Source organism: Oreochromis niloticus, linkage group LG8 (genome assembly GCF_001858045.2).
Source record: "Oreochromis niloticus isolate F11D_XX linkage group LG8, O_niloticus_UMD_NMBU, whole genome shotgun sequence".
Lineage (NCBI taxonomy): Eukaryota > Metazoa > Chordata > Actinopteri > Cichliformes > Cichlidae > Oreochromis > Oreochromis niloticus.
Window position 1 is genome coordinate 6,493,197 of NC_031973.2, and position 26,382 is coordinate 6,519,578.

Here is a 26,382-nt window from a genome sequence, read left to right on the forward strand (position 1 = left end):
GCCTGTGCTGGACCTCTACCAGTATCTTCATTATGTCAAAACCGACTCTATGAGATCCTAAAGAAATTCATTTTAAAAGTGAAACTGCTGATTTACTGGGGTTTTCCCATCTAACCATCTCTAAGGTTTACAGAAAATGCCCTGAATTCACAACTTGTTGAACCTTGTAGTAAAGGCTACAGAAGGCTAGAAAAGGAAACACAACATGGACGGCCACTCCTGTTGGCTAAGAACAGGAACATGAGGCTTTAAATTGGACAAAAGAAGGTTAGAAAAATGTTGTCCAGTCTGATGAGTTTGAATATTTTCTGTGGGATTTAGACAGAAAGCTCAGAAATGGGTATAAACAAACAGACCCATCTTATTTTATAGTAACTGATGGCTGCGTCCAGCTGACTCTACCTCACCACGACACAAAGCTCAGATATTCTCAAACCGGTTTCTTAAACATGACAGTGAGGTCACTGTACTCAAATGGCCTCCGCAGTTATCATATCTTCAGTAGAGCGCGATGGGATGTGGTGGAACAGTCTTGGATGATGTGAAGGCATCAAACCTGCAGCAACTTATATGATGCTGTCAAGTTAACGCCGACCAAAATCTCCAAGATGTGTTTCCAGGACCTTGTTGAATCTATGCCACAGTGTACCTAATAAAGCGTTAGTGAGTGTACATCTAGTTTAACTGTCATCTGTTTCCCTTTGCTTACAATGTCTATGCAAAAATTGGCAGTTTACTGTGTAAATATTACAGCTGTATAAAACTTGTAGTTGCATCTGAAACACAAAGGAAGTTTACAAAAACAACATTTTTTAGTAATATGCATTTTAGCATAGTTTTAACACTGAGTCATTAAACTGTAACAGTCACTAAGTATTGTTACTCCTAAAGAAATGGGGGTTTATAGAGCTGCTGGTGGTTTTAGTGTCCCCAGTGAATGCAAAGCTGTATGACCTGAGTAAAACACATACTATAAGACAAGCAGTGTGTCATTAACTGGACAGGCAACAGAGATGTGCAAATAGTTTATTGGCAGATTGACAGAGCATTGTTTAATGTATATATTCTGTGACAGAATAACTTGAGATTGTAGATATAGTCAGAATTATTTTCTAGAGCATGGATTTGAAACATGGACAGTCATATTCATAAGAAAATACTGATTAAGAAAACCCCAAACACACAAAAAGGCGAAATCATTCAAAGAGATGTACAGTAACTTAAAACCTGACAGACGCTCATCACAGTCAACATGTCAAGCAACATGTGTCCTTCAGTAAACTAAGGAAAAAACAGGAAATGTAGCAAAATAAAAACATACTTGGTTCTGTTTCCGTTATGAGCTTGAGGAATGTGTCGTTAGAGACGTTCCTGCTTGAGTTAGTGTTTAAAGACATTTTCTAAGTTGGTGTTGGTGTTTAAATGAGAACGAGCAGAGATGCAGGCAGGCAGGGATGACGACAGATGACGCAAAGCGAACGTTTTCCATTCTAACTGTGCTAAAAATCACGAAAAACACGACTCATCTCTAAAAGCCGCTACCTGTCATGCAGGTGTCTCCTAAACAGCAGTATAAAAAAACAAAACAAAAACATCTGCATCCGAACAGTGATCCGTTCGGACAGTTTTGTGTACATTCCACATGTCAACGTCTAAAATAACAGTACTCTGATACAGAAAAAGATTGCATTGTTAGGCAGATTTCACTACAATAATCAAGAAATGTCTTAAATATGTGTTTCTTGTTCTTATTACTGCACTTTTACCCCTAACCCCCAGAGGATTCACATAGCTTCATAGCATCATCGTACACGAGCGCTGGCTTTTCAGAACATGTTTGGACATTCAGCAGTTTTCATTTTCACAGCTTTGTGCTCCATGAGACTCCAGCCAAGCCCTGCATAAACACTTATTTCTCAGCACTGAGGAAGCAGCTGCTACGGCCATACGAACACTAAGATGATGAGTTGGAATACACACTTTTGTCCTGTCCAGACTTTACTTCCTGCTCCTTTTGACCAGCACCATAGAGCTCTAAGGCCCAGGTAGGCATGGCAAAGGTTAACCGCCATCATCATAACTTCTGAGTGTGTATCTATGGTTAACTGTATCAAAATGGTAAAGCTAAATTAAAGGCAAAGGCAGGAGCAGCCACAAATGAATGTTCATTTATCTCTTATAATTAAGAAATAAAGGCTCCGGTATTTCATATTGATCCCAATTATCTTTCAACCCTCAACCAATAGATTGAATCCAATTATTTTTATTATCCTTACACTGTGTTTTAAAGTCAAACTAATTCACAACCTTAACGCTGACTTTTCACATCTTTGCCACCTTCGCTCCTAAGTAACGTTATATCTGTTGCGGCGGTTTTCGGCCAACTGCACCAGCTCGTCGACGGTGTGCTCCAGGCTGTAGAAGTGCTTCTTCAGCAGTCGCCGGTTCATCCGTTGGTCTCTGAAACCCATCTCCAAAAGCTGGTCCATCTTGGAAGGGCCTTGTGTGGTGGCTGGGTCTATGCCTCGCTGGAAAAGAGGAGAGAAACGTGGGTGAACTTTTACTGGAGCAGGGTGGTAAGAGGAATATAATCAGGGATGTGTATCTTATGATTATGAGGTTGTTGTGACTAAAACAGCACTTTCTGTGGTTTTCACTCATGTGGCTTCAGAAGGACTTCCAGAAATCCCTGGGAAAGCGGCCCTAAGTGTCCTCGCTCTGTCAGTAAACACTTTACTGATCGCTTCCCCTCTCATCCAAGAGGCTTCTACAGAATTAAGGGGCTCCACCAAGGCCCAGTACAAAATAAATAATAATTAGTCTGAGCTGTGAATTACGCAAAGCTACTCTAGCAGAGTAAAAGAAGAAACATCTGGAGTTTAAAATGGATCACTGTTTGAGGATGGATCACTGATTTAATATAGAAATAATCACATGATCCATTAATTGTTGATTATAGCGACTTTAAGAATTAATTAACCCAAAAATAATAAATAACACAGAACTTAGAGGCATTTTTACTGCAGTAAATGCTTTATGGGATTCAATCATTACAAAAAAGAACATACAGAGTATAATGGGGATGTTAAATTTGCTTTCAATCCTCATTAAATCCTTGAAGAGATGATCAATTCTGGCATATTTGCTTGTGTGTGAGTGTTTCTAAACAGCAGGATGTGTTATATACCTCTACTGAACAGCTTGGTCCAGTGAAGAGAGCCTTATAAGCAGATGCTGCCACAGAAAGAGCTCCCTTAACAAGTCCCTCTGTGATTCCTCCTTGGCCCCTGCAACGAACACGGTGCAGTCGTTACACAACCTTGCACACAACAGTGTTACAGGAAGCAATGTGGCACAGTTAGCCACGCTGTCACGAAACGCAGACAGCATGCCACAAATCTAAGAAATTTTACTGATCCTGCAAGATATTTATAGATCAAACAATAACATGAAACATGAACGTGTTTAAGACAGACGCACATTCAACAGAAATAAATCTTTGTTGTTTTTTTGTACCTTGGCTGCAGAGCATTGCTGGGCCTGGGATTATATGTCTCAAAGGCACTGGCTGCTGAGCCTGCTGATCTTGACAGACCAGATGATACTGCAGAACGGATAAAAAAGGGAAATTACACAAAAAAAAAGGTTAAATGAGGAACAAAACCCTTCGCTGAAGCAACAGATCCTTAAAGGTGGTATGCAGTCTAACTTCCTGTCTTGGCTCAGTGGGCAAAATGTGTTTCCTAAGTAATGTGAGCTGTGCTGTTATTTATATCTAATGTAGTTACACCTAGCTGTGGCAGTAATACTCACCATTGAGGTGGACTCTTGGTTGATGCGGTTCATTTGGGTCACAGGCTGGAGAACTGGGATCGTCAGCCAGGTACAGTGCCTCAGACCTGAAATAATACGGAAACTTTTATTTTTAAAAAAATGAGGCTAGTTTGGGCATTAGGAATAATACTGGCAGGGAAAAAATAATAACATTTTGCTTTCACATCATCTAACATCCAAATGTGTTCCCCATCTAACCTGGGTGAGTAGAGGGCCGGCGGGGGAAGCAGGGGGTCAGGGGATGGCACCACTTCAGGGTTTAAGGTCACCTCATCCACAGTTTGGGAGGCACACAGCATCTGGTTCACGCTGCTGTTGATTTGAGTGACTAGTTGAGGCCCAGCGTTTGCCAGTGAATCCTCAGCAGAGGCCACCTCTGTCAGCTCCTGCCTCTCTCCCAGTAGTGCATCCCTGCCCCGCTCCATGATGGAATCTTCCTCTTCCTCCTGCTCTACATCCGATTTGTCCGAGGCCACATCAGCAGCACCAGTGCCAGGCTGCGACATGGCGGAGCTGTACATGGACTCCCCCAGAGGCCGGCTGGTGTCAAAGCAGTCTGGGAGGATGACGCTGTAATCGTCAGAGGAGACTGAGGAGATCTGGCTGCTGATCTGAGGCACAAGAGAAGAATATGAGGATATTATTACATGAGAATTTCTATACAAACTCTCTTAAAAAATTTATATCTAATCAAGTCACCTCATCCCAGTCTTCCCCTTTGTTTCCATCCTCCTCTTTCTCTTCTCGATCATCCGTCACGTTCTGGGTACCATCACAGACCTCAAAGTTTTTGTCCTCGTTATTATGATGTGAACTCATATGCAGGTTTTTATTCTCTGGTTCAGGTGGAGAAACTTGCAAGAAGGAAAGAAATAACTAAAATCAACATCTGGATATTGAGGTCACACCATAACATACAAATAGAAACAGACATTTTGGTAGAAAAAAAAAGCAGAAACGAAAAAAATCCCAGATGTTGTGCACTAACTTGGCCTGGTTTCCTCTTTTTGGGCGATCCAGTTGAGTCCTATGTTTGTAGGCAGAGCTGAAGTTTCAGGTTCAACGGCGCCGATCTTATTTCCTTCTTGAAACTCGTCGGTCTCCTCCAACTCATCGGTTTTCTCAAAGTTCAGAACCGGGGAAACTACTGGAAACGTGTAAGAGTAGCACAAAAACAACAGCTTAGCACATTAAACAAGATGATGTTGACAACTGATAAACTGGTAGGCTCCTCACCCTTTGGTTCGTGGCAGCAGCGCTGGAGCCTGCGAGGGGGTCTGTGGTCGGGGGCTTCTTCCAAAGCGAGGGATCGCATGACGGTCTCACAAAGGAACTGCGCTCCACTGATCTCATCGTCCCTCTCCTCCTCCTGGGCTACAGGCGTAAACACCTCCTTCAGATTCCTCAGTTTCCGTCCTTAGGAAAGTCCAACGAACAATTAGATAAAACATTTTGCACTTCACTTACAGCCTACGGGACAGTAAGAATTTATTTAAATATACGTACGCCAAACTATATGAGAATGACTTTTGAAGACATTCTCACCAAACCTCAGTCACACATCTTGGAACAACTATGTCTTTAAAACAAGACACCATGGGCAAAAATAATTACAATTAATTACAACTTTGGCTACCACTGTTTATAACTGAGATAATACAAGTATTTGACTCCCTGCCATGATGGTGCTGTAGGATTAGTTTAAATCAGTTGTTAGTTTATGCATCCTAGTTCTAATTAAACTGCATGGAAGTCCACTTAATTAAAAAAATGGACATTTTTCAAATGTAATAATTATTTGATTTGATTTAAAATCACACTTTAATTGTTTTTCTTTTGTGATATTGTTTGGCTATTTAACTGTAAACACCATAAACTTGCATTAAGTCCAGAAATTAAATCATGAAAGGTTCGAGTGGGCTGATCAGTGAGCCACCAGACAGTTACAGCAATTAGCTGGCTTGATTTTTAATCGACAGCTCGTGTTCTTTGTTGAGATGGCTGCAATTTGTTCCTTCCTGATAGTTTAATAGCGTTGATCCAGCAGCCATCAGATGAATACTATCGTAGATGACAAAGACACTTTTATTTTAAATGTTAAGTATGATTTATGCTTCTGTGTTAAATCTACACATTTGTAGAAACCTTCACTAAAGTATGAAGTGCACTTCCACAGAAAACTGCCACCATTTTTTTTAAATGACTGGAAGATAATGATTGAACTCAAAGCGAGAAACTCCACCACCAGCTAGTGTCTTGGTGGCAGAACTGTTGAGCAATCCAAGAATACGGCCGTCAGGCACTTGTGTCGACTACACTGTAGGCTCAAAGCAGATTCAACACATATAGTAAAAGTCATGCGTAAGTAATTAAGACTCATTGTGCAAACCAAATCTAATTAGAGGTACAAAGAGCTTAACCTGAACCGAAATCTAATGTGTAAAATGACTGAAACGGCCCTCTAAACAGCTGATTTAAGACAAAAATACTTTTAATTTAAAAGTTTTAATTTTATTCCTAACATCCCATGGCTTTGGCAGACTTAGTTTTCCAGTAATTGTAAGAATTCATGCTGAATACACATTACTCTGTGTGTCTTCTATTACTCTATTCGTCTCACCAAAAAGTTTTCGGACTCCTGAGATCTCTGTTTCCTCTTTTTTGGGAGATGGGCTGGACTTGTCCAACACAACAGTGCAATAGGGAAGAGGGGATATACACGGTGTCAAATCTAGAAATGAATGAAGAGAAAACACGACACAGTTTATGGTTAAATTGGTTAAATTGTTAAACCTGGAAAGAACCAAGTGCATCCAAAACTTTTATTCCAGAACAGATAATGAACAAAAACACTTATTCTTCTAGTATTAAAGCATTAAACTTGGCTCACCTGCAGGGGTGTTATGAGGAACCTTTTCCAGGTCATCGGCAAAATTTAAATCCAGCAACTCAAATGATAGAAGATCCTTAATAACAAAACAAATTAGGGAAAATACAAAAATAAGTGCCAGTGTACTTCTGCCAAGCTCTGTGTATAATTAAGAGCCAAGTACTGTTTGTTATTCAACAGATTTCACATATTTTCCTTATTAAAAATTGCCCTTGTTGCTAGCTTTCAGGAGTATTGACTAAAGCTTCTTTAAAGCATGTTTTAGGTTTCTGAACTTTCGAGTGCACCTGTGCAGTCATGAAGTCCACTGGTGGGAAGTAGTAGTCTTCAGAGAAGAGGCCTGCCAAGAAGCCAGTGTGGCCCTTCTTGGCCCGCGCCTCCTTCTCCTCTGGCTTCATCTCTTCCTTCAGTGGTCTTAGATCTTTCTTCTGAAGGACAAACAAGTGTGCCATCGTTAGTGTCACTAAAGTGTACTTAAACTTTTTCATTCATAATATGACTTTTTTTCTTTTAATTTTACTTTTGGTGTTTATAGTATATGATCTTTTGTCATGCATTAACCTTTTTAATTCTGGTCTTATTCTTAATTTTCTATTTTTATCGCAAGTACACAGAGTCACATGCTCACATACTGCAGTAGAGAACAGTAAATATGTACAATGATTTACAAATTAGTTCCTATTTATTGTAAAAGCTCAACGACATTATGTCAAATGTTGAAACAGATTTTTTTTTTTTTTGCTGTGAGCAGAATTCAAAAAGTTTTAAAAGCAAAATGTGATCCTATTCTTGCATAATAAAGGAATCCACTAGCTCAGCAGTCCAGAGCCTCCTACGTCAGACGTTTTTGTTTCATTATGCTTCAAATGTTTGCAATGGCTCACGAGTCTGGAAAGCAGGCAGGCCGGTTTAGCGGGGAGATTCTTTTACTATGAAGACAAGCAGCTGTAATGAAGAATGTGATCTGAGATTTTCCTTTGTCGCACAGGCCAGAACTTCGTAGAAAGTCATGTCACGTCAGCACATGTCTTGAAAATCTGTCCACAGTAGCATTACTACCCAAGTCATGTGCACTAAGGCCCTTCTTTACCATCAAGTATACTGGGTTTTCAAACTTTGACTGGTAAGACCACAGGACTGTTGTCCACTTTACTTCAGGGCATTATAAAGAGGCACAAAGAGCCTATACAGTGATTTTCAATCCTCTCCACCTGTATGCACATACCTGCTGCCCAGTCACACTGAATTGGCAGCAGGTATGTGCTTACAGGTGGATTGTAAAACGTGGCCCCATTTTTACTTCTAAAGAGCTCAGCCTGCCTGTGATGCTCTGTTTTTGTGCTTTTTAATGTGTTGCTGGTGACATCACAGTGGTTCTCTCTGCATGTTTGATTTGGTAAATGTTTTTTTACGCTGGAAAACCTTTCTGACCATAAATGGATCTGTATGTGCTTGCGGGATCGAACCAGAACTTTTATACTTGTTAGGCAAAAGTGCAAACCCCTACGCCATGAAACCACACATACACTAAATTAAAAAAAAATGTTTCAACATTTGATAAATTATCGCTGGACTGTTTTCAATTAAAAAACATAGCTTCATGATTTAAAATATATTGCACTATAATTTTACTGATATTTTGCACAGCTGCCAGCTTTTTTGAAAAAAGGTAATTAATTTGGTAACTGATCTATTATTATTTTTAGAATTTATTCAAAAGGTCAGAGTCACACAGGCCTGGAAAGTAGTTTGTGGACAACCTATACGGAAGAAAAAAAGATTATTCACAAACCGGTTGCGAGTGATTGTTGTGATTCCTAAAGTTCCTTTCACAAAGGCCTACAAACAAACTGGTGACCACATCGATGGCTGGCAGTGGTTTGCTGCAAACCTCCTTGTGATTCTTTTGGTCGCCAACATGTTGTCGTGTGCATGGAAGATGCAAAGCAAACACTCACAAACTACTCACCAAGCAGCAGCGAAACCACGCAAACCGAAAACGGAGAACATGAAGTAAAAGTTGCGCCCTTTAAAATGTCCTGGTTGCAGCAGTAAGGCACAGCTTTTACTTTGAAGCCAATTGTTCTCTCTTTTAAATTTCACTGCAGCTCAGAGAGTAAAACGCTAATCTTTGCACAGATGTTAGCATCTTCCAGGCTACAAGCCGTGACTGTGCCACAATGGCAATCTGCTAGCAACCAAAGAAATCACAAGAAGTTTTCATCAAGCTGGAGGCAGTAACCACCCACCAACCACTAGGGAAAAATGCACTTTTCCCTAAGGTCGCCTGTGGGTCATCCACTGGTCTCCAAGCCCGTGTGACTGAGGCCTAACTTGCTAAATTTGCTGTGTTATGAAAAGCAAATCCACACATTTAGCAAACAGGAAACATTTAAAATGCATTTTAACAGTTTAACTGATTATAGAAAATATTTTAATGCTTCTGTCACGCTGTTACAGCCCTATAATTATCCTGTTTGTTTCAGAGAAATATGTAGAGTGCGTCATCCATGTCCACGACTAACAGCCTGAATTAAGTGAATAATCTAGATGTGCACATGTTGCAGCTGTGCAGGGTGTTACTGAATAGCAGACTTGCCAGTCGTTTTCTCTGATGCCTGAGTCCGGTGCGTTTGTCTCTTTGCTTGACCACGATGCTGCACCAGACACGCGGGCCAAACTGAGACCCACAGTGCGCCAGGCGCCAGTGGGAGGTGTACGTCCCGTCTGTCACAGGAGCAACTAAGGCCACACTGACCATTCCCACATGTCCGGGTGGCAGCAAGGGCACCGGCACCTCCCTCTTCTCTTCTGATGCCAAGCTGAGGTTTCCCCACATGAACACTAGCTGGGTGCACGTACACACATACACAAAACACAAAATAGGAATACACATGCGAAAAAGCACAAAGACGAGAGCATGCAAAAAAGTCACACAACTAAAAGAATACATACAATCAAGTCAGGGGCGCACACACACACACACACTCACACCCACCCACACACACACACACACACACGCACACACACGCACACACACATCCATTCACACAATGACAAAGACTTCAAACTTAAACTACGACACAGATTAACTGAATTAAAATAATAAATATCTTAGACAGAGAGGGCATTAGTGGTATTACGCTGGGTAAAAAATCTTAACAGGTGTTAGTGGATAAGAAGAGGCTATGAGTACAGTGGGGCTCAAAGTGGAAGTAAAGCAGGAGGGAAAGATAGAGTGCAGCCTGTCCTCTTGACGAGTGGGAGGGGTACCTTAGTCTCTGAGGTCCAGCAGATAGAGCCCGTGTTCTTCATCTTCCAGTATTTGATGAACTTGGTACCAGGCTCCAGATTGGTGCCGTCAGGCAGATTTTCATCCAGAAACAAGGCAGCCATAGTGGGCACCAAGGACGTGTGCGAGACCCCGGGACCCCTAGTTTCAAGTGTACAGAGCATTGTTGAAAAAAGCCCTGGTTTCTTATAATACCCATCTTTTGTTCTCTACGAATCAAAAAAGCAGGACCCCAGATTTTTTTTTTTTTTTTGCAGCTCAAAAGCAATTTTCTTAGAAAATCTATGAAGCAGCAGCAGCAGTTTTCACATTGAGGTAGTTCCAACAATTTCCACCACCCCAGAGCAGCCAGCGATACACTCATACAGACTAGATTACAAAGATGGCATATTTTCATTTCTTTTCTTGGAAAAAAAGACTTTTTTGCATCCATGCTGGGTTCAAGGTACCCAGCACTGTCGGACGCTCTTCCGAGGTGGCTCTTACTCTGGAATGGAGGCCTGGGGTTCAGGGACCAGGGCAGGGATGGGACCTTGGGCTGGGGCTGGACCTGAGGCTGTGTCTGAGGCAGCAGGAGGGGACAGGGCAGGGACCTGGGTGGATGTGGAGGCCATGTTTGTCAGAGTGGCTCTTCCTGAGGTAGAGGGCCCACTCCACTGCAGCCCCCTCTTCTCCAGTCTCAGTTTCTTCTTGATTTCCTTCACTTCGGCTCTTAGCTGCCTTCTTTCTGCTTTGAGGCGCTGTCGTTCGGCCTTGCGCACTGTCCTGTCTCCTCGCCTTGGGAACCTGGTTTAAAATGTCATCAGGAACACCTATTTGTGGACTATCGAATGTTTATTTTCCAAAAACAAAATCATCAAAATTCCCATTGATAAGTCATTAATTACAGTAATCTAGCTGCAAGAATAATTTACAATCCCACTTTTGTGTGTGTTTCTATTCATATTTTCCTTCATTAATGCCGAGTTATCCTCAGATTAGGTTGTTTACCTTAACTCTCCTGACATTCCATGTTCCGGGATGGAGAGAGGTGTCTTGGTTCTCACGAGGTTGTGGCTAGGGTCATGGCTATGTCTGCACATCTCACACAGGATGCAGGACGGGCACACGCTGGCAGGCAAAATAACAAAAACATTAATGTAAACATTTACACAGCTACTTAAAAAACAACAAACATGTAAAAATCGTTAAAAACATTGTTGTGATGACTAGAGTTAATTTCATGCATACCTGCATTTGTAGGCTCCTTCAGAGGTGAGTTTGTTGCAGCTGCTGCAGTTTGGGGTGTAGCCAAGGGATCCATTCGAGGTGGAGGGGCCTGGTTTGGGTCCCATAATACCGCCAATAGCCCCAATTGCCTCAGGGGGACCTTCAGGGGATTTGTGGGTACAACACTGGACAGAAAAGTCGCTGCACATTCTTTCCACTACCTCCTTTACCACCTCATCCTTAAACTATGAAAAACAGAAGGAAAGCACAGTATTTTATTTAATCGCCAATTAAAAAATAAAACGTTCCATGTAAAAATACTGCTTCACAGCAGCAGTTAAATTTTACCTTCTCCATGTATGATCTAAACCACATAGGAGGGGGCTCATCATCTGGTTTGTTCCCCTTGTTATCTTTTACTGCTACCTGCATGAAAATACACCATTCTTCAGTTAATTGACAAAATCAGAGATTTTAGCTTTTAATAAATAAGCACAAACTTTTTCCCCAACAGGTAAAAAAAACTTAACTGATTCGAGGCACTGACTTTATTAAAATGATTTCAAAGGCACTGCACATGTGAGAATCTATAGGGAGAAGAAAGTTGGGGGGGAAGAGTAGAATTACTTACAGCTTCTCGCTCAGGGGTGACCTGCGTGCCTTTGTCCACTGTTTTAACCCTTGAGGGGTAAGGAGGAGCGGGTCGAAGGTCTCCTTTCAGCTCCTTCACCTCGGTCTTCAGTGGGCCCCCACAGGCCTGTCCTTTCATCTTGTACACATTCATGTGCAACTGGTTTCCCTGCTTCTCTGCACTCTGCATGGAGAATTAGCACAGAATGCAAACCACAGTCAAGTGACATGAGAACACACAGTAGCAACGTGATGTGTGTACAGATGCATAGTACATATACTGCACATATATTCTCTTATTTTCACTGTTTGTTCTTCTATAGCTTTGGTAGTCTAATTAAGGACACAGTTGTGTTGTTTATGTCTTAAGTGTAGTTTTACGGTGCAGGTTCTCTATGTAAGGATATATTCTATAGCAGTGGTTCTCAAACTGTGGTACGCATACCACTGGTGGTACGTGGGCTCCCTCTAGTGGTACATGTGAAGTCTCCTTTTTTTTTACGATTAAATAATATGCCATGTTCTGACTGAGAGATTTCAGAAAAATTCAAACAGCTCTGCTGTCACTTCCAACATAAATGAAGACAGAAAACTAAACAGGAGTGACGTTTGTAGGGTTACTGAAGTTGGGCTAGCTGGTATATAATAATGTGCTACGTGCTGGCTAGCAATACGTCTATGTTAGCATAATATAAACACAGTGAAGCTGGAGGATGAATGCTAACTTTTTTCCACTCAATAAAAGTTAACGTGAGGGTTCCCGATGGTTAGGGACAAATGCAATCGGCAGGATGCTGTAAACGGACCAAACTTCAGTCAGGAGAACAACTGAGATAATCCATCCACAATATGAGGTTAGCCATTAATATACTGCTGTAGAGCAGGGCGATATGACCAAAAATATTTATCACGATATACATTTGAAAATTTGCGATAACGATATAACTGACGATATAATTGACACTAGACAAAATACTTTACAACTCCACAACTTTATTAGTGCAAAAAACACCATCAATGTATTTTCACTTAAACAAGCAGCTATTTTTTTATGTGCATTAAAGTTATATAAAAATGTAACAGTGCAAATTCCTTGCTGACAGTTTAACCAAAAGGCATTTCCAGTGGAAATCGGCCGACATATCCTCAGCAAAACCATGTATAATATCCACAAAACTTAAAAAGAGGTTATACACACACAATATGGTAATATTATGTTGAAGCACAGTACGTATCACTCCGCGAGGCTTCTGCCTACGATAGCCGTAATGCTCCGACAATCCATCAACCGGTGCGGGTTCGTAGCTTAGCAAAGTCGTACTAAAACATTTGACAGATTTTCGAGCGCCATGTACATAAAATCGTTTCGAGGTCAGTAAACACAACCAGAATTCATACATAAGGCACACGGGATTATAAGGGACACTGTCGATTTTCAGAAAAATCAAAGGATTGATTTTAAGTGTGCCGTATTTTCCAAACAACATGGTAATAACGACGGCCCACTAGCATGCGCTACCAAAAATAGTGCTTTGTTGTGTATCTGACTGACGAAAGCTAAACCAGTTCCACACCACTGAAGTTGCAGCATTTTTACAAACCAGTTCTGGTTCATCCGTTTCATTTAAAGATCCACTTTCGCTCTTCTCATTCTGCGTCGCCGCCATGTGCGTATGTAAACATAGGCACTGCGCATGCGCGTTTTACCCATATTCTATTGCGATATTTCATTTTCCTATCGTTGCCCAAAATTACACCGGTATTACCGTGAACAGTATGATATAGCCCAGCCCTATATACCGCTGCATGGCCTGGGCTGTAGTTACATGGTAAGGTTTTAAAAACTGAGCTTTAAAATGAACAGGGGTGATAATAACCGAGAGAGGCTGACAGTGATCAATGCCATTTTTAGGGGCTTGTTCAGATTAAATAGAACAAGATACACAACAAAAACACAACAGCCTTAATAAACGCAGAGTAGTTTAGACCCAGAAGCAGGATTCATCACGTCATCATTAAAGATTGGATATCCCACCTGCTGTGAATGTTTTAATGCAGTACAGTTGTTATTATTATCACTTGTCACATCCTGTTCATGACAGTTAAAATAAATAACATTCATATAATAAATAAAATTGTCTCGTGTAAACTGTATATGGTGTTAAGTAACCCTATACCACTGTACTTTAATGTCGGTCATAAGGGTGGTACTTTAAGAGCCATATATTTTATGAGGTGGTACTCTTTTTGAAAAGTTTGAGAATCACTGCTCTACAGTAACAAAAGCTATCACTCTGTCCTTTCTGTTTAAACCCAGCACTGCTACAGTACCTTGATGGCTTCTTCATATTCATCTGTGGGGGGAAAAACAAACAAACAATAAATAACTTCACATTTTGTGGCTCAAATCTGTATTTTTTCCTGGTATTTTGATATTTTCATGTACGGGTACACCAGGAGTAAGGGTCAAAAAGTTTAGGTTCCAAATGTAATAACTTTCTAGCAATGTATTTTAAAGACCAGTTAACAACTTGAAAGACACAGCTTGACTTCACACATCATTGTTTACTGTTATGCATATCATGCTACATGTCCTGCAGGCCAAGCTGTGAATATTCAACACAATGCTTACAAAACCGGTTTGCTCGAAACACATTTTTTATAATTAATGCAGAAAAGGATGTTGATCACAATCCCCGTAACCAAAAGGCAGTTGCCTACCCCATGGAGTTTTTGAGCCTACAATTGAATTACCCATTTGTTTTACCTGTGCATTTAAATGTCTTTGATCTTGACACCCCACTGTTGTCTTCTAGGCCCTTGCTGTTTTACGTTTTGTCTCTGTTTAACACCTTTGTGTTAATTCTGGACCACATGTTTTGCATGGCTTTTCAATGGTTCAGCATAAGTTTAGCTGTTGGTAAGTCCACTGTATTTAGCAAAATTCAAAGCAAATTCTCTGAAGACAGGACTTGACATAATTTCTACAATACATGTTATGAATGCCAATATTATCTGTCATAGGTCCATATCAGGTTAGGAATCTATCAGTTGGACAGCTTTCCTGGATCAAACAGGTCATTAGGGGGTGACTATGTATGTAAGCATAATGGGTTAGGATGTAGTTAGGGAAAAGAGTCTTTGTTATCTTAGTTAACAGAGGTTTGTGCCTTTTCATGTTATTTTTCAGCCACCTGATAAACAAACATGTATTTTAATTTTGAGTATATTAAACCAAGCTTTAAACAAATGCTGGCTACATATATTTTTAACAAAGTCCTGGTGATTTACCTTTGAAGGAAGACCTAAACCTAAACATATTCAACATAAATTATATAGAAAACAAGCAATTAAATATTGTCCTCACCTTGACTGTTTATGCAAATCTGAAATGTAAGGTAAATGAGATCAAAATTAAAAACTGAACTTGGGATTCTGCCAAAACATAACCACTGAAAATCTACAATGTACACAATCCCTTACCTCTTCATTGTCTTCATCAAAGTATTTCACTTGAAAGTGGTTGATCCCAAATGATGCTTTGATCTGAAAAGTAACGCAGAACAATTGAGAGCAGTTCAGTTTTTCTCCTCACACGTGTTAGGAAAAACATGAACCATGACTGAGTCAGTGAGAAAGACCTCCACAGCTGGATACTGTATTATACATATGTAGTAACCTTAAATCAAACTGAGGACATCCTCACTTGTGTGCCTATATTTTGTAAAGCTCCGGCTGGCTTAAAAAAATATTATTTACAAATACATTATTGTTATTGTCGTAACAAGATCGACTATCCTTTGGGAGCTCTGTTTATGTGTCTAGGCCAAAACGTCTAGGCCTACTTTTTCACTAAACTGCGCCAGCGTTTAGCCAAGACTCTGCTAGCTGCTTACCCAGACTTCAACAGCTTCCCACTCCAATTTATCCATATCCTGAGCCAGAAACCTCTTCACGTTCCCCCGGAAATTGACTTTAATAGTAACAGGGAGCCCCATGTCCGCCGTCTATCGGTGCTTAATGGCTATCATTTGCGTGAAACCCGGCCTGTGTGAGCCCCGCTGCCCTCGGATGTTTTCTCTTGTTTACATCGTCAGCTGCGTCTAGAAAAAGACGGTGACGTTGCGCGCAAGCGCAGTTGCAACACCGCCTCCGTCGCATGTTTATTGTCGTCATCTTTAAGCTCACGAAGTGTGGCAGACAAGTGATAAGCCACACGTTTACAGGTGAATTTAATGCTGTTGGGACAATCGTTCTGCTCATATTCGACTACATAAGATGTCTTCACTCCTCAAGCTGGATAGTGAAATTAAAACCAAGGTGAGGTTTGGCCTTTTGTGAATTCCAGTTGAGTTTATACTGCGTGTTGTTGTTGCCATGTTCTTTGCTAGCATGTTAGCCACATTTAGTAGCATGATGTGAGAGCTCGGATAAGGCCAGGCTAACAGCAGCTACCGGCTAACCGGTTTCTTGTTTCCCGCCCACTGCAGTACACCTGTCAAACCTTCCCCCAGGTGTGGTGTCAGGGTGGCGCTAAACGTAACGGGGATATAGATAAAGTTTGATTTACAGCCCCCTGTGCTGGGAAAATGGTTGCTGCTACTACGACCACATGCACTGACGAAGGCCTGAGCTACCAAGTTAGCTAACTCAGCCAGCTGCCGTTCACACCGGCGTTGAGTTACCAATGCTAGAGGTTGTCTCTCACACTGAGGAACCGGTCATGTGTTTAAAACTGGACCAAAATAAAGTTTACTGTCTTAAAGTGTTTTTTGTTAACTTGGTATTCAAACTCTCGTACATCTGTTTGTGTTTACAGGTCGCTGCTTTCAAGGAACGTATCACCGCAGAAGTAAGTCTCTGTCTTACGTTGTAAATTAAAATATATACATGCAGGAGTTTATCCTGGCTCATAGCTAGCCTTTAGGGGCCTGTAATTAAGGCGTAGAGTCTGCTTCTTTATTTAATGGAAGCCTGCGTCCAGCTATGAGTAAATTAAATCTAACTTACTAAAGTGCGAAAAACCAGTGTGGTACTGGTGTAACACCTTTTGTTCTATTTGAGCACTCAAAGCACTTTCTATTAAGCCTCATTCACCCAATCGCGCTCTTGCTCACACACATACATACACATACATTCAAACAGCATTTTTATCTGTACTTGAGCACTGTTTATCTGACATTCACACACACTCACCCACTCACACACCCCAGTTGATGGATTGGGGACAACTGGGGTTAGTATCTTGGCAAAGGATACATTCACACATGGACTGGAGGAACGGGGAATCAGTCTACCAACCTTCTGATTTGTAGGTAGTGTGGAAACTCACAGATATAGATGTTTCTATATATGTATAGCTAAATGTGTATATTTGGTGAGCACAGTTTCATACACACCTATTATGACTGTGATGTCCAAGACTCCACTAACAATGCACATTTCTTCCAGGCAGAGGATCTAGTCGCCAATTTTTTCCCAAAGAAGTTACTGGAACTTGACCATTTCCTCAAGGTCAGTTAATTGTACATTCAGCTAAATCAAGTTGGCATAATTTTAGATCTTTGTGGATAGTTGAAACTCATTCCTTCCCATGTATTATTTGGCTTTAAAGTTCATTATCTGTTAGTCAGTCTTTATCAATTGTCCAGAATTAAAATAGTAACAGCCAGGTGCTGTTAAACAAATTCACTTGACGAACTGGTCATCAGCAAGCATAAACATCTCTATAAAAGCAAAAAATTTGAAGTCCATCATTTTTCAGTGAGGGAGGTTGTTCACAAGAGGAAAACATTGAAATGGGTGTTAGTAATCACAGGTGTGGATGCTCCAGTTAACTCACCCCCAAGGTCAAACTGTACAATGTTCAGAGGTAATTTTTGTAAGAGTTATATCTCTGACTTTACAGGCCTCAGTTAGAATGTTAAAGTGCATGACAGCACAATTAAAGACTGGACTAGTGTGGCTTGTTTGTAAGATTTGCTGGGAGAAGGCTCTTCAGCCACAGGACCTGGCCACCTTCCAGTCACAGAGTCGACCATGAACTCCTCTCTGTCCTAAAGTAGATTCAAATGTGAGGCCATCTGTTTAACAGCTAAAGTTGGGTCACAAAAGACAATGATCTTCAACAGATTGAGTGAAAAAGAGAGAGTAAGGTGTTTTGCTGTTTTCCAGAAAGGTCCAGACTCCAGCTGGGTTTAAATACTGTGACAGGGATTTATGAGACTGTGTATTAGTAAACACCTGCAAACCTTAATAAAGTGAAGTAGCATATAAAGAGTGGGCCAAAATTCCTCCTGTGAGAGACTGATATCATACAGAAAACTATTCAGGTTGTTGCTGCTAAAGGTGGTTCTGCAAGCTATTGAATCATGGTGTGTTCTTAGTTTTTCCTCACACTGCTTCTGTCCTTTGGCTTGGTTATTGTTGACTACGTAATGACATAGTAGTGTCCAAGACTTCATATGTCACTACATAAGTCATATGTTTTTCATCTGTGTTTGTATTCAGCCATTTTTCAAACCTGCTAGATCAGATTTTTTGATGTCCTGACATGTGAAATAGATTAGATTTGGCAGCAGATGTGCTTTCTTCTTATCATGTCTGTATATTTTGGCATTTGACAACTAATCTTGTCTTTGTTTTTTTCAGGATCCAAGCATAAACATCACTGAACTGAAGGAAATTCACTCAGACATAAATCTGCCAGTGCCAGATCCCATCTTGTTCTCAAATCTCCACGATGGGCTAGAAGCGGTGAGGATCCATTTTAGAGTTAGATTTCGTATTGTTACAGTAACTGTTGGTAAGGTAAGGATGAGAAATTGTTTGTAACTGTTGCATCTCTCTCACAGCAAAATGCCAAAAAGAGGAAGATGGAGGATGGAAGTGGGGTTGACATGGGTAAGTACAGTTTCGCTGGCTGAATATTTAGTCTGTATTTTATGTATTTTTAACTTTTACTCCTTTATCAGTGACTGGCACCAAGGTCTTCGCCATGCCTGATGGGATGATGAAGAGCAATGCGAACCTTGTTGATCTTATTGAAAAGGTCAAGCCCGAGATCAGGACACTCATAGAAAAATGTAACACAGTAAGTAAGAGCTCTAAAGTCTCTTATCTTATCTAAGTAATGTTATTTTGGCCATTTGGCATCCCCAGCAAGGAGCCATGAACTTGCAATAAAGCTAGAAATGTGTGACAAATGAAGACTTACTAATGAAACAGGAGAAGCAAGGCACAGATTTAAGAGTCCGGACCAAAAGCAAGCAAAGGGTATTGAATTTGTTCTTTATAAGAGGACTATCACATGCTCGCCATCAGCTAAAATACTGTTGGCGTAAGTGTTTACTTGTCAGATGTCACCTCAGATGTTGCATCCTCTTTTCTTAGCTACATTTGTCTCTTTCTGCAGGTTAAAATGTGGGTTCAGCTGCTCATCCCCAGGATAGAGGATGGGAACAACTTTGGGGTGTCAATCCAGGAGGAGACAGTAGCTGAACTCAGAACAGTTGAAGGGGAGGCTGCATCTTACCTCGACCAGATATCAAGGTTTGCAGAACCTTGCAGAAATCCAAATCTCATATGAACATCCCAGCTTTGGGATTTGTCTTTAAAATGTGAAGTCGCTTTTATGTTAAGAGACCATTTTTGTCTTTTTTCTGTCCCTCCAGATACTACATCACAAGGGCAAAGCTGGTTTCTAAAATAGCAAAATATCCACATGTGGTAAGTTAATAGCTTAAGTACTAGAAAGTAAAAAGCTCTATAGCTATATATATATAGCTATATATTAGGGATGCACCGATACTGGTATCGGGTATCGGGGCCGATACTGTAAAATGTGTGCGTACTCGTACTCGTAAAAGTTAACCGATACCATGAACCGATACTTATGTAGCCCGGATGGGACTTTGGGAGTAGATAATCATAATTCCTATGGACTTGAACGCCACATAAGGTGTTCACAGTTCACAGAAGAGAACGGCATGGAGAGATGCACGAGGTTAGCTGAACCAAAGTGAGAGACTCGGCTAGTTTTACTGAGGTTAACTTGCACAAAAGAGTGTGTGACTAGAAAGCTAACCGTGTGAGAGCTTCGCAACAGAGTGTGGGTGAAGTGACTTTTTGTTTCAACGGTCGCACCACCGTCCGTGGAAAACTGTGTTTCCAGCCATGACCGCCGAGGCTAAAGGCTAGCCCGGACTGCTTGGCTGCGCCACGGAGGCAGCTGCTATGGACTGTCGGAGAGCTGGACAGTGACTGGCTAACGCGCTGTAGCAGAGACAGCATCGGGTCCGCAGGGAGTGGATTTAGTGTGGGACTGATGAATGGCGACCTACCGAGCAACGGAACTGTAAGTCAGACTTTTGTGCTCTTACTGGGGAGAAGAGGATTTTTCTCCATCGTCCGGCGTGAGCAGCAAACAGGCCTGCAACAAGTGTGAATGTGAGTGTGTGTGGGGCCCATGTGTGAATATTGTATGTTTAGTGGATTTATATAACGTGTTTTGGAGTGTATATTAGTGAGTCACTTACCAAAAGGTGATAACATAAGTTGGGTTGTTTAATATAATTTGAAAGGGAATTATTTCATTTATACAGTGTATTTCATTTGGTTAAGGAATTGGAATATCAATATCATAAAAAAGGGATGTGTTGTACAGTATTTGTCTCTGCCCTTACGTTCAGTAAACGTTTCGTTTGTGTTAAAGAGTTGTGTGGGGTCGTTTCTTTACTACCGGTTAAGTTTAACTTGTGTGTGGTAGAAGTATCGGTTTTTGTACTCGGTATCGGCAAGTACTCAGATCCAAGTATCGGTATCGGATCGGTTTGAAAAAATTGGTATCGTTGCATCCCTACTATATATAAAAAGCTATAAACTATACTATAGATGTAAAAGTCTATCAAATGCTAATAAATTAACTATTTGCATTTTTGCAAAACAATTTCTTTTAATTAAGAGTTTTTCCTTTATACATATAAACAAAAGGAGAAGAGAAGGATTACAGATGATTTGTACATTTGGGGTATTTAACCTATACACTTAAGGCTGTAAAATAACTATTTGCATTTTATAAGAAATATTGAGAGAAAAAGACAAAGCCTTTAAAAATATGTGGTCTTTGGTTTTAGGCTGTAAATGGTGACATCTAGTGGTTTACAACATGTATAGCAGCCAGTTGCAGCTAGCACCAAAGGTACAACACCTTGCTCATTTACAATTTGTTACTTTTGCCAGAAAGGTTCAGTTTATATCCTGTGTGGAGAGAATTTAAAGTTTTGGCAAACTGCTCTAACTTTGTGTCCTTGAAAGAAAATAAAAAAAATAAAACAAAAAAGGTCAGTATTTCTCTGCAGGAAAATTAAGGGAACACATGACAGTATGAAACAAAAGAGTTTAAACTTCAGGGAATTCAGTCTGTCCAGTTAGGAATCTGAAATCATTGTAAAACCATCATGTGCTTGGGTGTAAATGAAAGTGACAGCAGGTGCACTGGAGAGACAAAAACAAGATGACCTTCAACTCTTTTACGTCTGTCACATGTGCTCAGTGTGAACCTGCGCCCATCTGAAGACAATAGGGTGCCAGTTAGGGACCTGCCAGTTCTGGTGTTCTCAGGCGATTTCCCTTCAAGCTGCACGGTCTTGGTCGGTGAGCACAGGTCCCACTGAGGAACATCAGGCCCTCATGCCACCCTCATGGAGTCAGTTTCTGACAGTTAGATCATTAACATCCAAACCAGTGGCCCACTCAAGGTCTTTTTGTAAAGGCTGTGGCAGTGTTCTTCCTTACAGAAAGGAGCAGATGTAAGTGCTGCTGAGTTTAAAGCAGTGTGTGTTTGTATATCTGGAAGAATTTAAAGCTCTTACGTGTTTGCCTGTTTATGTTAAAACTCTATGAAACAATTTTTGTATCGGTCACCCTTGAAAAAGATTTTAATCTCAAGGTGCATCGTGGTTAAATAAAGGTTAATTTAAAAATTGTCTTGTTACAGAATTGAAAGTTCTTATTATCAATTATCCTTTAGTGAAATGACAAACTCTGATATCAGCCTATCTGCACCCATTTCCACTGACTTTGGCAGTTCTGTTTTATATTTAAAAGAAGATGTACAATTAAAAATAAACATTGAATCAACTTTTTTAAACAGGAGGACTATCGGCGCACAGTAACCGAGATTGACGAGAAGGAATACATCAGTCTGAAAATCATAGTTTCAGAGCTCAGAAATCAATACGTATGTTGTGGCCTTTATTATTTATCACCATCCATTTATACTTGCCTGCATTCAGAAAGCAGAATAACTGATATGTTTGCTTGTTTCAAGGTAACGTTACATGACATGATCCTGAAGAACATCGAGAAGATCAAGAGACCTCGAAGCAGTAATGCTGACGCTTTGTACTGATGTTCATCCAGCTGTCTCAGCATCCACCCGCCCACCCCACGCCGTCTTCCCCCTCGTCTCTTCGTCATGCCTGTTGAGCTACAGTAGCCGGGCCCTGGTCCGCAGGACTACAGCTAGACATTCACCTTCTCCAATACAATCAAGACAGCCCAATACAAAGACCTAGCTTCTATAGATGGACACATGTTTTGTTTTTTTTTTTGTTTGTTTTAATTGTAAAATATTGTTTTTAAACCGTTTGAAGAGTATTCACTCAGAAAATGGGGAGACAGGTCATAAGCCCTTTTCAGACATGCGCAGATATCATTGCTATTAAACTGATGACAGTTTGCCATCCTCGCATCAATTTTATGTTAATGTTCCTCATGTTTGTTCGTAATTTGCAGAGAAGTTCTTGTATGCATGTGGCAGCTAGTATTATCAGTATAAGCGGTGAAGTGTCACCACACTTGCAGCTCTTTCTCAGTGCAGGGCCTCTCCGTGTATGTGCAAGGAGCTGTACCCCATCATTCCCATTTGGGCTCGGAAAGCATAAAACTCTTTCCTGGGTTAGTAATCCCAGAAGAATTATTTAATTGGTACTGATGAGATAAAACACTATTAAAATCTTATTGCCGTTCAGGACCTGTGCATGCCTGTCTGCTACTGCATGAATTCAGGATTTTGCAGAGTGAATAAAAATGTTAAGCAGTCTGGCTCGGTAAAGTTAAATGTCTGTTTATTTGAAGAGCGCATGTCTGAAAGGGGCTTCTGATATCAAAAAGAGCTTTGTATTTTTTAATTTTAATTAAACATTTTGTCCTCAGATCCTCGTGAACGGCCTCATTTGTAGCTCTTAAATATTCAGAGCAAAGTGTTTTGGCATTATTGCCCATTATTTGTTACTGTTTTAATTATTTTGTCTTATATTGGACTCCTGCTTCGTCATCAGTACAGTGGTTCATAGGAAATGCAAAACATGCTGTTATTTCGTTCTGCGAATGTTACACATTGCGACATGTAGATATCACAAAATATGAAAACGATGCAAGTTTTAAGTCATGGGCTTAAATGATTTCAGTGAAAATTCATGAGTCAACTTCTTTTATGTTGGAGCATTCATTGTATTGAATAAAAGACTGTTTTTGATAAGACATTTGGAGGCATGTTGTAAGGTTTTTTGTTTTGTTTTTTTTCTTTTGAAGTTGTAGCGAAACATCAAATACTGGTGTGACATGGATACAATGTTTCCTCTTGACCTGCAGATGTCACTGTGGCTTGTAAGTGCTTGCGAGTTTAAGCCAAGGTGTAAAGGTCCCGACTTTTATGTGTTTTAATATCAAATCGTTTGTTCCATCCGCACTTATTTCACACAGAAGTCAGCATCCCAAATATATATAAAAGCAAATCCACAGTTTAAAAATTAAAGATCAAATGATGCTTAATGAGTGCCAGATAGGAAAGTTTTGAGGTAACTTTACTCACATGTTAAGCAATTCAAAACTTGATATTCCTAAAATTTAACTAATCATCAGATTATGATATTATAGATTAATTGGCTACTTTATTAGGTGCACTTTTTCAACTTCGCGTTAAGAGAAATATCTAATCAGCCAACTGTATTGCAGCAATTCGACACCTTTAAGTATGCAGACATGGTCAAGATAGCCAGTTGAAGTTCAACCTGATTATCAGAACGGGGAAAAAATATCATTTAAGCAACTTTGAATGTGAATGTTGATGCTACACAGGCTGGTCTGAGTATTTCAGAAAGTGCTGACTGCAGGGAGGTTCCCACACAACCACCTTGTTTTTACAGATATTGACTGAAATATAGAAAATATCCAGTGAGCAGCACTTCTATAGCAGAAAATGCCAAAGGTCTGAAGAGAATTGAAAAGAAACTGAAATAACTCCTTGTTATAAGCAGGTAGAAGAACATATTGAACCTTGAAGCTGCAGCAACAGCAGGAGATCACATTGGTCAACACTCCTGTCAGCCAAGATTGGGAAAGTGAGGCTACAGTTCACAGACTGGAAAAACATTGCTGCATTTCTGCTGCAACATTCACATAGTAAGGTCAGAATTTGGTGTAAACATCATAAAAGCATGGATCCAGCCTGCCTTATGGCAACTGTTCAGGTTGACGGTGGTGATGTAATCAATACCTGAGCATTGTTTCTGACATGTCCATCTTTTTACAATCACAGTGACCCATCCTCTGATGGTTGCCTCTAGCAGAATAACGCGTGACACAAAGCATATGTTTATTTATTATGGCATTTTTTAGCCTTTATTGATAGAGAGACACTGAAGTTAGACGGAAAGCAGGCAGAGAGAGAGGGGGGAAGAGATGTAGTTACAGTTTTGTGTTTGTCATTAGTTTTTTAATCTTTGGTATTGTTGTCGTATTGCTTTTGCTTCTGTTTAGTTTTGATTAATTAGTTCAGTTTTTATTAATTTGGTGTTAGTTTTAGGTTTAAATCATAATATGGGAATTGGATATGTCAGAGGTAAGTCTCACATACTTGCACTCTTTGCAGTTAGACTTATACTCAAAGTTCAATGCTTTTCTTAAGTTTGAAAAGCTGACAAGGAGCATGAAGGACTGAGTCTTCACTGATCAGACTAGATATATGTGTGAAGCATGTTTTTTAAGCACCTTTTATGCCGGCTCTTCTTTTTATTTACTTATTTGGTCCAAAGCTGCATCTTTATGTAAATATAACAAAGGTTATGTGAGGATGAGAAGATATATTCAGTGATCTGCAAAGTCTGCAAAATTAGAGCAGGTCATGCACAGCAGGCTAACAGTTCAATTCTTAGCACTCCTAGTTTGCATGTCAGTGTTTCCTTAGTGAAAATGCTGAGCCCAAAATTACCCCAGATGTGTGGTATGCCATGCATAAAATTCAAAAATGTGTATAGAAGTTAATTTACACTACAGTGTGTCTTTAACACCCTCGTCAATCTCAAACAGCCAGTAGTTTTACAGCTCAGCCTCCTAACTACATAATACAGTATATTTTTTATTACTAAAATGAAGCAAAAACGTTTGTTTTCCCAAAAGTTGCAAGAAGCAGTGATAAGATCTGATCTGTACATCAGAATCAAGGAAAACAACCAAAGCGAGCTGACTATTGTAACTGTAAACTAATGTAAACAGTTACTCAACGTCCCTGACGTAGTTGTGAGGTCTATTCCCTCTGTCCCCCTGCCTCCTAGTCACACAAACGCAATGCAGCGTACCTGTACAAAGAACTCCCATATAGCTTCTTGAGATAAGAACCGGAAATAACTAGAACAGCGTAAGAAGAAAATGAGATAAAATGATCAAAAAGGGGCACTTGGTGTTTGCTGGTGGGACGTGTCGTGATAATCACTGGGCCCTGTTAAGATTAAGTATGATTTATTTTTTAAAACAGTGCAGTGCTGATCAAACCTTTTAGGCAAGATAATGTGGGTCTGTTCTCAAAAACAATGCCATATAATGACAGTCTCTATCTGCTTTTTTAAGCTATGTTGCAGTTTGGTTGTTCCAAGCTCTTCTAAGAAGGCTTCTTTGGTGGATTAAGTCTCCTTATGTAATCCCAGACTGACTCCATGATGTTTAAATCTGTGAGATCTAAGTTATCTGATGCAGGACTTCATGTCCAGTGAAATTACCACACCTTCAGTTTCCTACTTTTTCTCATTACCACAGCAACTTTAGGTGACCTATGATTGCATTCAGTTGTACTTTACGTTGCAGTTTCACAGTGTAATTAGCAGTTTTATAGCGGTGTGTCTATGATAATATGATAGTGACCTTTGTTTGCAATCCTGCTGATCTCAGTACCATACATCCAAAGATGCTTCGATAGTTCGTCACCTGAACAAGGTTCTATTTTTAAAGCCTTATGAGGCCCACGTGTTGTCGGCAACGCTTTCTGCCCCTTGACCCTCCATGTACCTTTGAAAGCGCATGGCTGTGGTGCGAGGCAGTGTCACTATGTGGGACTGCCGAGTGAGTGGAGCATGCTCTGGTTAATATTTAATGGTTGTTCTGGCCAGAGAATTAATCAGTATCAGTCTGAGACATTCTGAGAAAACTGCCAGGGCTGCACCGCACTTCTCAAATAAGCACGAAAACATGA

The 26,382-nt window shown here is 40.4% G+C and overlaps 2 protein-coding genes across 3 annotated transcripts; one reads left to right on the plus strand and one right to left on the minus strand.

Moving 5' to 3' along the window:
• Positions 1-1,010: 1,010 nt before the first annotated feature.
• On the minus strand, positions 1,011-15,987 carry nbr1a (NBR1 autophagy cargo receptor a). Of its 2 annotated transcripts, XM_005453784.2 has the most exons (22): positions 15,752-15,987; positions 15,339-15,401; positions 15,223-15,241; positions 14,187-14,209; positions 11,857-12,039; positions 11,574-11,651; positions 11,247-11,470; positions 11,007-11,126; positions 10,503-10,802; positions 9,998-10,157; positions 9,324-9,572; positions 7,012-7,152; positions 6,725-6,800; positions 6,455-6,565; positions 5,071-5,250; positions 4,823-4,981; positions 4,534-4,688; positions 4,033-4,445; positions 3,814-3,899; positions 3,517-3,604; positions 3,188-3,287; positions 1,011-2,528 (listed from the first exon to the last, which is right to left on the minus strand). In XM_005453784.2, exons 1-22 carry the CDS (start codon positions 15,851-15,853, stop codon positions 2,346-2,348), a joined length of 3,213 nt encoding a protein of 1,070 aa, XP_005453841.1. In that variant the 5' UTR covers positions 15,854-15,987; the 3' UTR covers positions 1,011-2,345. The 2 variants fall into 2 exon arrangements, with proteins under 2 accessions (XP_005453841.1, XP_005453842.1); XM_005453785.2 differs by lacking the exon at positions 10,503-10,802.
• Positions 15,988-16,003: 16 nt separating this feature from the next.
• psme3 (proteasome activator subunit 3) lies at positions 16,004-23,399 on the plus strand. Its single transcript, XM_003448670.5, has 10 exons — positions 16,004-16,175; positions 16,675-16,707; positions 17,307-17,369; positions 18,507-18,611; positions 18,710-18,758; positions 18,830-18,948; positions 19,270-19,406; positions 19,529-19,583; positions 22,009-22,095; positions 22,186-23,399. Exons 1-10 carry the CDS (start codon positions 16,134-16,136, stop codon positions 22,264-22,266), a joined length of 771 nt encoding a protein of 256 aa, XP_003448718.1. The 5' UTR covers positions 16,004-16,133; the 3' UTR covers positions 22,267-23,399.
• Positions 23,400-26,382: the final 2,983 nt, after the last annotated feature.

Bases quoted from the DNA above. Each gene is read 5' to 3' on its own strand.
- nbr1a (XM_005453784.2), bottom strand. From the start codon at position 15,853: ATGGGGCTCCCTGTTACTATTAAAGTCAATTTCCGGGGGAACGTGAAG. The intron at 10,158-10,502 runs GTAAGAGCCACC...ACTTGAAACTAG, and splicing joins CCCCAGGCCTCCATTCCAGA to GGGTCCCGGGGTCTCGCACA. The intron at 6,801-7,011 runs GTGCACTCGAAA...TTTGTTATTAAG, and splicing joins TGGACTTCATGACTGCACAG to GATCTTCTATCATTTGAGTT.
- psme3 (XM_003448670.5), top strand. From the start codon at position 16,134: ATGTCTTCACTCCTCAAGCTGGATAGTGAAATTAAAACCAAG. The intron at 17,370-18,506 runs GTCAGTTAATTG...TGTTTTTTTCAG, and splicing joins AACTTGACCATTTCCTCAAG to GATCCAAGCATAAACATCAC. The intron at 18,759-18,829 runs GTAAGTACAGTT...CTCCTTTATCAG, and splicing joins TGGAAGTGGGGTTGACATGG to TGACTGGCACCAAGGTCTTC.